This window comes from Scyliorhinus torazame, chromosome 25 (genome assembly GCF_047496885.1).
Source record: "Scyliorhinus torazame isolate Kashiwa2021f chromosome 25, sScyTor2.1, whole genome shotgun sequence".
Taxonomy (NCBI): Eukaryota; Metazoa; Chordata; class Chondrichthyes; order Carcharhiniformes; family Scyliorhinidae; genus Scyliorhinus; species Scyliorhinus torazame.
In genome coordinates, this window is record NC_092731.1 from 17,778,059 (window position 1) to 17,790,642 (window position 12,584).

General features: G+C 50.0%; 1 protein-coding gene across 1 annotated transcript in view; it reads right to left on the reverse strand.

Moving 5' to 3' along the window:
• The window catches only part of ap2s1 (adaptor related protein complex 2 subunit sigma 1), a 53,919-nt gene that overhangs the window by 12,995 nt on the left and 28,340 nt on the right, over positions 1–12,584 (reverse strand). The window contains exon 2 of the mRNA XM_072490119.1: positions 6,163–6,312. Within this exon, the coding sequence (XP_072346220.1) occupies positions 6,163–6,312 (150 nt within the window). The remainder of the gene's footprint in view (positions 1–6,162; positions 6,313–12,584) is intronic.

Sequence of the window (12,584 nt, forward strand, 5' to 3'; positions counted from 1 at the left end):
CGGTTCAAGAAGGCAGTTCACCACCATCTTCTCAAGGGCAACTAGGGGTGGGCACTGAAGCCAGCGACGCCCAAATCCCATAAATGAACAAGGTACAAAATCCAGAGGTTGAGTTCAAATCCTCAAGGCAATTCGTCACACAGTTGAATAAGATGGGAGGTCGGGTTAGATGTGCTCCTGATGCAATGCCCAGAGCTTGCCCTTCCCACGCTGCCTTTATTATCCTGCTAACAGCCACTTTACCATCTTATACATGAATGCTCACTTAGGCAAGTAGCATTGGTAGACAGTTAGCTTCTATGGACCCGTAGCCATCAGCTTTGGGTCAATGGGACCACTCTTGCATCCAAGCTAGCCGCTCAAGGTCCCAGTGTTACACCAGAGACCTGGGCACGTAATCTAGTCTAGCAGCTTGGTGCAGGACTGAGTGAGTGCTGCACTGTTTGAGACACCAAGTTTCAGACAAAACATTATCCGGGAGTCAGTCTGCTCTGTCAGGTGGGTTTGAAAGATCCCGTGACAACATTTGGAGAAGAGAAGGGAGGAAGGGGGGGGGGTTCCCTCCTGGTGTCCTGGCTTCCTAAACCGGCTAAGACATTGGGGAAAATGAGTTTGATGGTTTTAAGTTCTTGGCAAACACCAGTCTTTACTTTTGTGCCTGGGGCCTGGATGAAAGCAGGCAGTTTGCTTAAAAGGAACCACACAGCTCATTTAAATAACTATTACTGAAAATTTAAATGCATCCAGCTTTTACTCTCCTATTTACCTTTCCTACATTACAAGTCTGACTATAGGGACAGCCAGAGGTCATGAAAGGTGCTGTGCAAATGTGACTCTTTATTTAAAGTAAAAACGTGAACACACGCTTAAATGTTTAGAAGCCAACACAGGCGGCAATGTAGGTTCTGTGTCTCTTATCTTTACAAAACAGAAGAGGCGGTTAAATGAGTCATGAAATGTTTTTAAAGTGATATAAATATACAAGTGGAGGGCAGTGTAGTCTGGCAGAGTTTTGATGCGATACTGCAGGGGAGTACACTAATTTGCATCAAACTCACCTCAGCAATTCATCTTCAGTTAGTGTCAAGTGAAGACAAGTAGAAGGTAAAGTAGTCTTTTGCGGGCGGGCGGGTGTGTGTGCGCGTGCGCGTAACAGCGGGTACCGGAAGGTATGCCTGCTCGCTTCCTCGGCTGAAAGCCTCAAGTGGGTCAGACTTGGGCGAGGGGCATCAGGTTATGGAAGGTTTCACAGCTCATGGCCGATCCTGTTCCATTGTCAGCACTTTCGCTTTTCAGCATCAATCAGGGGATGAATCTCCGTTGATCGTCTTTTCTCCTCTCCAGTCGAGAGACACAGACAGAGGCAAACGGAGGTGCCTCAACTCCCACCTGAGGCAAGGTCAACCAGAGAGGGGTCTGCATGGCCCAGCATCATACGGATGGGTGCATTTTTCCGCTCAGCTGCGGGAAACCTTCCGTACTCCTGAACCTTGCTTCGCAGATCACAACGGGTAACAGACAAACCAGGTCACGTCTTTCATTCCTGGCAGTCCTTCCCAGCTGGAGAATTTCTTTTTGCTGAATCAGTTTCTGGGGGACTAAATAGCGTTAATATGGCAGCACGATGGCACAGTGGGTTAGCCCTGCTGCCTCATGGCGCCGCAGTCCCAGGTTCGATCCCGGCTCTGGGTCACTGTCCGTGTGGAGTTTGCACATTCTCCCCATGTTTACGTGAGTTTCGCCCCCACAACCCAAAGATGTGCAGGGTCGGTGGATTGGCCACGCTAAATTGTCCCTTAATTGGAAAACATGAATTGGTAAGTTTAAGTTTATATTTTTTTAAAATCGTACAGCACAGAAACAGGCCCTTCGGCCCTCCAAGCCCGTGCCGACCATGCTGCCCGTTTAAACTAAAATCATTTACACTTCCGGGGTCCATATCCCTCTATTCCCATCATATTCATGTATTTGTCAAGATGCCCCTTAAACGTCACTATCGTCGCTGCTTCCACTACCTCCTCCGGCAGCGAGTTCTAGGCACCCACTACTCTCTGTGTAAAAAACTTACCTCGTACATCTCTAAACCTTGCCCCTCGCACCTTAAACCTCTGCCCCCTAGTAATTGACCCCTCTACCCTGGGAAAAAGTCTTTGACTATCCACTCTGTCTATGCCCCTTACAATTTTGTAGACCTCTATCAGGTCGCCCCTCAACCTCCTTCGTTCCAGTGAGAACAAACCAAGTTCATTCAACCTCTCCTGATAGCTAATGCCCTCCATACCAGGCAACATCCTGGTAAATCTCTTCTGCACCCTCTCTAAAGCCTCCACATCCTTCTGGTAGTGTGGCGACCAGAATTGAACACTAGCAAAGATTTTAGAATTGATTTAACAGTGCAACTTCCCAGGGAGATATCAATTCACTAGATTGTTGGCTGTTTACAGTGTGTAAAGAGAAACAAGGGATGAGCTAAGGTCAAGATAAACCGTGAAGTAGTGGTCGGGTTATACTGAACTGCAGTTTTAAAAGCTTGTTGAAAGGATTGGAAAATTGAAGATTCCACAGCTTGTAAAACGCACGACAACTCCAGTACCATGGGTATTAAAACAAGCTGGTGAGTGGCTGTCTTGACAGATTAAAACTCTGGTCTCCAAGCTGTAAAGGCAGGATGGCTGCAGGTTAGGTTGCAATCTGTGCATCGCAGCTGGGCAACAGGAGATGCGACAAAATGAAGCACAGCATCTTCAATGTAGAGATGTCCAGGGCTGGGGAAGTGAAATTGGTCTGGGCCTCCGCTCCTAAATGCTATATTGGAAGTGTGTGCAGGCACGGTAACACATGGTTAGCATTGTTGCTTCACAGCACCAGGGACCCGGGTTCGATTCCTGGCTTGGGTCACTGTCTGTGCAGAGTCTGCATATTCTCCCCGTATCTGCGTGGGTTTCCTCCGGGTGCTCCGGTTTCCTCCCACAAAGTCCCGAAAGACGTTCTATTAGGTGAATTGGACATTCTGAATTCTCCATCAGTGTACCTGAACAGGCAGCGGAATGTAGCGACTAGGGGCTTTTCACAGCAATTTCATTGCAGTGACACGGGGAGAACGTCCAGATTCTGCTCAGTGACCCAAGCCGGGAATCAAACCAGAGTCCCTGGTACTGTTAAGCAACAGTGCTAGCCACTGTGCTACCGTGCCATCCACGCATCAGATCCCAGTCGGGTCAGCTCCGTCGGCACCATACCTGGTCGATTTCATTAGAGAACTCAACCATGAATTCTCTCGGGCTCCCTTTCCCGAGCTCATATTTGGCAGGACTCATTTAAAAAGTAAATTTAGAGTATCCAATTCTATTTTTTTTTTCAAATAAGGGGCAATCCACCCACGCTGCACATCTTTAGGTTGTGGGGCAGAGATCAACGCAGACATGGGGAGAATGTGCAAACTGCACACCGACAGTGACCCGGGGCCGGGATCGAAGGCAGCAGTGCTAACCACTGAGCCACCGTAGTGCCCTATATTCGGCGAGACTCACAGGGGGACTGATTGCTCCAACCTCGTAGATCTTGTGCGGGTTATAACAAGCTAATTTATACAACCAAATCTTGCAGACCTGTGTCTGAAGTCCAGCCTGGTGGCATCCCTTTCCATTCCTGGAAGGGCAACACAATCACCGATAAATATGGAGAGGATATTCAGGGAGCCTGTTCCCAGCCCATCAACACCCCCTTGATTTGGCACGACCAACACCCCAGGCACAATGTCCACTCACATTTACCAACCTTTCTGCAGGATGGTCCTCCCGGATTTCAGCTCACGGTCTTGGTGTCGGAGTGGCGCAAGTTGAGAAGTGAACAGAGTGAGGATTGAGCCCATGTACATTTTGTGGACCTGCGAGTTGCTGCATTAACAGTGTTCTGCAGCCCGATTATCTGTCATGTCAGGTCTGAAATCTCGTTTACTTAGCCATCGAAATGTACTCCGATAGATTAACACTGTGGTGCTGTCAGCCCCCTGCACGGACCGGACATAAAGCAGTTTGAACTATTTGGGTCTGGAGGTTTGTGCAAGACTGTTATTAACATTGTTACCTCTTTGATGGACGTGTCCTCAATCAGGAACTGTTATTATCAGCAATTTGAGATTCAACCGAGTTGATGGGAATGTGGATTCAGAATCAGGGGCTCCATGCTATGCAGTCACGGAGGAGATCCCTGAAGACAAAACGCTTGGACAATCTTGGTATGGTGGGTAAATGTACCACCTGGGTAGCATTCAGCTCTATAGAACAGAAAGGCTATTTATTTGTAGTCTGCAAGGAGTATGCTGTCTAACACTAAAGATTAGCCCTGTGGGTCTGGTATCTGTGAACCTCACCATAAATCAGTGCCTTCTGCAGACAGGGCAAAAGATAAGTATTTTTCAAAGAGATCTCGAGTCCCACTGCTCCACTCATGCTTTGTTGAGCTCACTACAAGTCAAGCAGCTTATAAAAATAAAAAATCTGACAGTACTCAAGAGGACTAATACGACTCACATAAGACCCAAGGAGTAAACAAAATAGCGAGCTGACAGCAACGCGGCACAGGGCTAATTGGAGCAGTGTGTGAAACTAATGACTCAAAGGCAAACAAGCTACATATTAGGTATGTCTCACCAGAGTGGTACCAGCATTGTTAATACACGAGTGTCGCTGCCATGAAACACCATCGGCCAAGGTTACATGTGTCCAGATGTTACCGTCTGAGGAATAATTCTTTGGTTGACTCTGCCAGGTGTTAGCATGCACTTTCAGTGACGAATGATCAGATTTAGCTGCAGTGTCTGGACACCTATTTCTATTCTAAATGGTGTGTCAAAGGCATCAGCTTCGAGAATTTTAAAATAAAAACTGGAATGTTAATTGTAGCACTCCAACTGTTGGCCAAGTAGGGTTAGGGTTAGGGTTAATGAAGGAATGAATCAGTGATCTTCTGGTTCAATGTTCAGTACCATTTGCCAACTGAGCAGGGAATTTCTTTCCTTCTTCAGTTGGTGAGCTCAGTGCCACGTACAAAGCAACATCAGGGAACAATATTAGAAAGTTCAGCCCTCAGATAAATTGGTGCATCTCAGCTGGGGGTGGGTTTAGGATTGGTTTGAGAGCTTGTTGAACCGGGGAGGTGGGCACATCCCACGGCAGATTGCTATTTTAATAATCTTTATTGTCTTAAGTAGGCTTCATTGATTAACACTGCAATGAAGTTACTGTGAAACGCCCCTAGTCGCCACATTCCGGCGCCTGTTCGGATACACGGAGGGAGAATTCAGAATGTCCAAATTACCGAACAGCAAGTCTTTCGGGACTTGTGGGAAGAAACCGGATCACCCGGAGTAAACCCACGCAGACACGGGGAGAACGTGCAGACTCCGCACAGACAGTCACCCAAGCCCGGAATCGAACCTGGGATCCTGGATCTGTGAAGCAACAGTGCTACCCACCGTGCTGCCCCATTTCACACAGCAACCGGCCCTCCACCCTACCGCAGGAGAGGGTGCTGATGTGGACATTGGGTGAACCAGACCCAGTAGCTCAGTTTGATCTAATAGCCCGTTAACAATTTCCATCATGGCTCACATGCAAAGAATAACTAATGGGATAAGCTATCCAAGGATGATGCCTGCAGGAGAGGCGTGGAGCTAATTGGGGAAAAAAATGGATCGTTCAAGGCTGGAGCAAACCATCTCGCGTTAAGAGCATTATTTCCCTTCTTGAGAAGAGATTTTAAATATTATACAGCGACCTTCAGACTTCTTTTTCATGCATGACTTTAGGGAACTTTAACTCCAACTTGGGCCAAGCGGTCATACTTTATGTGATAGTATAAAATGTGGGTGTCAGTAAGTTATTCAACTGAGAGAGGCATCGCAAAGAGCCTGATCCTCTTCTTACCCAGTATTCATATGTGCTTTCCAACAATTGTCACGGCCAGAGATCAGCAGAAAGGGCCTTAAGCTGATCCTTAACTGACGACAGATTATTTGAGTACCAATCTGCATGTGTTCGCTAATGCTAGCTTTCCAAGTGTTGGGTGGGAGTGCCAACTTTGCAGTTATGGACAGAGAACCGTACGTGCTATCATGATCTGAGTGCGGCAGTCTCAAAAGATCCTGCAGTCATACTGTACCTCCACAAAGTTGGTGTGTTTGGCATCACGGACGGTGACCACAGCGTGAACCTCCTCAATGAGTTTCTGCTTTTCATCATCGTCAAACTGCATGTACCATTTGGCCAAGCGGGTCTTCCCAGCACGGTTCTGAATGAGGATGAAACGGATCTGAAGAGAGAAAAGTAAACCGATAAACTGACCGTGGTATCATCATCTCTCTGACTGAATTAGTGCCCGTGGGGAAATGTATTAGCCACCTCTTATAAGGAGTACTAACGTGACAAGTTAAGCACTCCTAGTACCCTTTACGCATTTTGCAAAGTATGTTCCCCTCCGATTTGCCCGTACCACATGTGGGGCTGCAGGGCCCAGTGAACATTTTGTCTGGACCTCCACTCACGTTCCAGCCTCACAGCAGGGCATCGATGTTGGTAACTCGACAGAGTGGGGACAACAGGATAGGGAGACATGAGTTCGGTCATGGCTGATCATGCTTTTCTCCTCGTCTCCTCTCCGGAAGCTGGCATCTCTTTCTACGGGCGCCAATGATGCTCTGATACTCTGTCCACCCAGACAATAGTGTAATTGGACTATTCAATCTTGGGTGCATCACAATGGGGTCTGATCCCACCTGTGTCCGATGTCACTGGATAGCATTTGAGCGTGGAAACGGCAATAGACTCTTCCATCCCTCATCCAGGAGCAGCAAGATGAAATGAAGCAACACACACAGGATGAGATTAACCATTACAGTACAGACCAGGAAACAGAACATTCCCAATCATTGTTTTGAGAATTGCAAAGTGGCCACCCAACATTGCAGAGTTTCTATAAATTAGCAACATGCCTGCTGCCTCACGGCGCCAGGGACCTGGGTTCAATTCCAGCTTTGGGTGACTGTGGAGTTTACAATTTCTCCCCGTGTGCGCGTGGGTTTCCTCCAGGTGCTCCGGTTTCCTCCCACAGTCCAAAGATGTGCAGATTAGGTGGATTGGCTACGCTAAATTCCCCTTGGTGTCCAAAAGGTTAGGTGGGGTTACGGGGAGAGGATGCGGGCGTGGACCTGGGTAGGGTGCTCATTCCAAAGGGTCAGTGAAGAATGGGTGGGCAGCATGCAAAGTGGGTTGGAACCAGAGAAAGAAGAAGAAAAAAGAAAGAGGGCCCCTCACATCGGAAGGAAGCATGCGTCTCCAGCAGCAGGTGGACATGCCACGTATACATGTGCGTGCTTTCAGAAGGCTCTTCCAGCAATTCTCCACCACTGGGGAGGATACAAAGAAAAGCAGACCTTGTTCCTCATCTCTTCCTATTTCTGTCAATACCGTGCCGCCTGTCAGTACACCTCTGATCTTTTCTCTTGTTCACCCTAAGCTGCCATTCTTTGTGTGCCATCTTCTGCCCGAATCTTGACTGTGTTTGAATCAAGCTCTGCCTCCTAATCTAGCTAACTAAGAATAAAATGTTTCTCAGTGCTATACCAAGTCCAATGTTGTCTTGATGTTGGGGGGAAGCTACTCCCATCTCACCATGTCCATGTCTTTTTAAAAAAAATGTATTTTATTCCAAACGTATATAAAAGGTGACAAAACATGAACCTTCACCGTGGACTGCACGCCAGGTCTCGGGAGTGATTCCTTGGCGCCATTGGCAACGCTGCCGTCACCATCGCCCTCAGGCTGGACCCCCTACAGGATTCTTCCTCCATCTGAACCCATTCTACCCCTTCTCCACGTTCGGCCTCCCAGTAATAATGTAGCAGGTTCGGTAACGCCAACTCCCCCACCCCCCTTCTGCCTCTCTGCACCCATGTTTGGATCAAAGCTGTGATAATGTTTGGAGCCATGGCGCTGATGAAACCCAAAAGGAGCAACAGATTATAGCTTATCTGGTGTTGCTACTTTTGACTCCTCTCACCACTTTCCTTGTGGTTGGGAGGAGGCGGTTGTAAAATGGAGCTAGATTCATCCTTGTTTTCATATTCCATATTGTCAGGTTAGCATCTTAGTGGCTTGCTCTGGCACACATTGTTTCCCAGAATAGCAAAACTGGGGGACGGACCCCTTACCGTTCACAGCTTTCTTTGCCCCCTGTAAGCAAAACTAAAACCCGCAGTTAGCCATTTGCAACCTCTACCTTTTGACTCTATATCTTAGGCGATAGCCTGTACTATGGACCATTAGCTGATTAACAACTGGTGATTTAAAAAAAAAATTAATTTTTATTAAAGGTTTTCATAAAATATCAATAACAAAATGAGAAAGAAAAAAGAACCCAACAGGGTTAAGTACAAAACACAATCTAAAAAAAGCAACCCCCCCAAACCCCTCCCCCCCCATACATAAATAATAAATTAACATTAACACCCTGACTTAACACAACAGGTGTATACACCCCCTCAGACCCTCCAGTGTAAATAACATAAACAAAAATAAAGTAACACCCCCCCCACCCCCGAGCTGCTGCTGCCATTGACCAATGTCTATCGTTCTGCCAGGATGTCTAAGAACGGTTGCCACCGCCTAAAGAACCCTTGTACCGACCCTCTCAAGGCAAATTTCACCCTCTCCAATTTAATGAACCCTGCCATATTGCTGATCCAGGATTCCACGCTTGGGGGCCTCGTATCTTTCCACTGAACGAGAATCCTTCGCCGGACTACCAAGGACGCAAAGGCCAGAATTCTGGCCTCTTTCGCCTCCTGCATTCCCGGCTCCTCTGCCGCCCCAAATATTGCGAGCCCCCAGCCCGGTCTGACCCTGGATCCTAACACCCTCGACACCATCCTCGCTACGCCCTTCCAAAATTCCTCCAGGGCTGGGCATGCCCAGAACATATGGGTGTGATTTGCTGGGCTCCCTGAGCACCTAACACACCTGTCCTCACCCCCAAAGAACCGACTCATCCTTGTCCCGGTCATGTGTGCCCTGTGCAGCACCTTAAACTGTATGAGGCTGAGCCTCGCACACGAAGAGGAAGAATTCACCCTCCCTAGGGCATCTGCCCCCGTCCCCTCCTCGAACTCCTCTCCCAACTACCTTTCAACTCCACCACCGTGGCCTCCTCCTCCTCCTGCATCACCTGGTAAGTTTCCGAGATCTTCCCCACTCCCACCCACCCCCCCCAGAGAGCACCCGGTCCTGTACTGTGTGTGGCAGTAGCCGTGGGAATTCCACCACCTGCCGTCTGGCAAACGCCCTTACCTGTAAGTACCTGAAGGTGTTCCCCGGGGGGAGCCCGTACTTCTCCTCCAGCTCACCCAAGCTCGCGAACTTCCCGTCAACAAACAGGTCCCCAATCTTTCGTATCCCTGCCCTGTGCCACCCCGAAAACCCTCCAGCTGTTCCTCCTGGGGCGAACCCCGTAATGTGGTCCACGCCAAGGCCCCAACTTCCTCCCTATGCCGCCTCCACTGCCCCCAAATTTTGAGGGCCGCCACCACCACGTGGTATACCTACTTGGAGGGAGCGGCAGCGGCGCCGTTGCCAGCACCCCCAGACTCGTACCCATACAGGACGCCGTCTCCAGCCTCTTCCATGCAGCACCCCCCCCCCCTCCACCACCCACTTGCGCACTATCGCCGCATTGGCGGCCCAGTAGTACCCACGGGGGTTGGGCAGCGCCAGCCCCCCCCTATCTCTACTCCGCTCCAGGAACACCCTTCTCACCCTCTGAGTCCCTCGCGCCCACACAAACCCCATTATACTCCTGTTAACCCGCCTGAAAAAAGCCTTCGGGATAAACACGGGGAGGCACTATAACAGGAACAAAAACCTTGGGAGCACCGTCATTTTGATTGGCTGCACCCTACCCGCCAAGGACAGCGGCAACGCGTCCCACCTCTTGAACTCCTCCTCCATTTGCTCCACCAGCCTTGTAAAGTTAAGCCTATGCAGGACCCCCCAGCTCCTGGCCACCTGGACCCCCAAATATCTGAAGCTCCTCTCCGTCCTTTTTAGTGGGAGCTCGCCAATCCCCCTCTCCTGGTCCCCTACCTGAACTACGAAGAGCTCGCTCTTCCCCATATTGAGCTTGTACCCTGAAAAGTCCCCGAATTCCTGAAGGATCCTCATTACCTCTGGCATTCTTCCCACCGGGTCCGCCACATACAGCAGCAGGTCGGCCGCATAAAGCGACACCCTATACTCCTCCCCACCCCGCACCAACCCCCTCCAGTTCCTCGACTCTCTCAGTGCCATAGCCAGGGGTTCAATCGCCAGTGCGAAGAGCAGGGGGGACAGGGGACACCCCTGTCTCGTCCCTCGGTGCAACCGAAAGTACTCGGACCTCTTCCTATTTGTGGCCACACTCGCCATCGGGACCTCATACAACAACCTAACCCCCCTGACAAACCCCTCCCCAAACCCGAACCTCTTCAGCACCTCCCACAAGTACCCCCACTCTACCTTATCGAAGGCTTTCTCAGCGTCCATCGCCACCACTACCTCCGCCTCCCCCTCCCTTGCCGGCATCATAATAACGTTAAAAAGCCTCCGCACATTCGCGTTCAACTGTCACCCCTTCACGAACCCCGTCTGGTCTTCATGGATGATCTGCGGCACACAATCCTCAATCCTCGTGGCTAAGACCTTCGCCAGCACCTTGGCATCTACATATAGCAAGGAAATCGGTCTGTAAGACCCACATTGCAGGGGATCCTTGTCCCGCTTCAGGATCAAGGGGATCAGTGCCCGGGACATTGTTGGGGGTAAAGCCCCCCCCCTCCCTTGCCTCATTAAAGGTCCTAACTAACAGTGGGCCCAACAGGTCCATATATTTTTTATAGAACTCGACCGGGAAACTGTCCGGCCCCGGTGCCTTCCCCACCTGCATGCTTCCTATCCCTTTGATCAGCTCCTCCAGCCCAATCGGGGCCCCAGTCCCGCCACCAGTCCCTCTTCCACCTTTGGAAACCTCAATTGGTCCAGGAAACGGCCCATCCCTCCCTCCTTCCCTGGGGGCTCGGATCGGTACAATTCCTCGTAGAAGTCCCTGAAGACCCCATTGATGCCAACCCCATTCCGCACCACGCTCCCTCCCCTGTCCTTAACTCCCCCGATCTCCCTAGCTGCGTCCCGCTTCCGAAGCTGATGCGCCAGCATCCGGCTTGCCTTTTCCCCATACTCGTGGACCGCCCCCTGGGCCTTCCTCCACTGCACCTCCGCCTTCCTGGTGGTTACCAGGTCGAATTCGGCCTGGAGGCTGCGCCTCTTCCTCAACAATCCTTCCTCAGGCTCTTCCGCATACCTCCTGTCTACCCTCACCATCTCCCCCACCAGCCTCTCCCTCTCACCCCCGCTCCCTGTGGGCCCTAATGGAGATCAGCTCTCCCCTCACCACCGCGTTCAGTGCCTCCCATACCATCCCCACTCGGACCTTCCCGTTGTCGTTGGTCTCCAAGTACCTCTCTATACTTCCTCGGACCCGCTCGCTCACCTCCTCGTCCGCCAACAGCCCCCGACTTTGGTGATTAAACAACATTCAATCTGCATTAGAAAACTTGCTCTTGTAAACTTGGGTGCTAGGTACAGAGTTCAAGTCAAAATTCATGGGTGCCACAGTGTAGCCGACCAAACTTCTCGAAATACCTTTTCACAGTCAGACAAGATAAGGGGGTTTAAAGTCTGCATCGACTCGATTCTCAAAGTCAAAAATCAAGCCTGCGTTCCTCCGTTTCTGCCCTCCTTAGCATCCCCAATTTTAGTTGTGTCACCACTGGTAGCTGCGCCTTCAGCTGCCTGGGACCTGAGCTCTGGAATTCTCTTCCTGAATCGTTCCATCTCCTTTGACACACTGCTTAAAACATACTTCTTTGATCAATATATCTCATGTGGATTAGTGCCAAATTCTGTTTGCTATCACATCTGTGGCGCATCTTGGGATGTTTTGTGAAGCTTACGGCGCTATATAAATGTGAGTGTCATTCTAAATTTGGGACAACACTCTCACAGTGGCCCTCCAGTGCATCCGGGCAGCAATGAGAGAGTGGAGACCGAAAGCTGCCCATCACAAATAAGCTGAATGCTGCCCTCCCCTGATGCTCAGCTGCCTGTGGTAGGCGCTGGATGGTGACCAAGACCTGTGATCATGAGGGCAGTGGCAGGGTGTGTGTGTGTCTGTGGGGGAGGGGACCTGCCCATCAGTAATTCCAGGTTTGAATCAGCAACACCCACAGCCTCCTCTTCCTCAGCCAACACAAGCTTATAGTATTGTTTTCCGTATACAATCCAAATACACACCCAATTTAAAATTCCCAAGGGTTTTCTGTACGGTGGCAGCCGGAATTCCAGTCAGACGCCCAAAGTTCCACTTTTTATTTATGCTTGCCAGTCTGACATGAAGGCCCTAAATCTCGATTTTCATGCCTGGGAGTCACCAGTCAATGACAGAGGGAAATGGGAACGTGGCTGACAGACCTGCTGAGATTGTCCAGCATTTTCTGT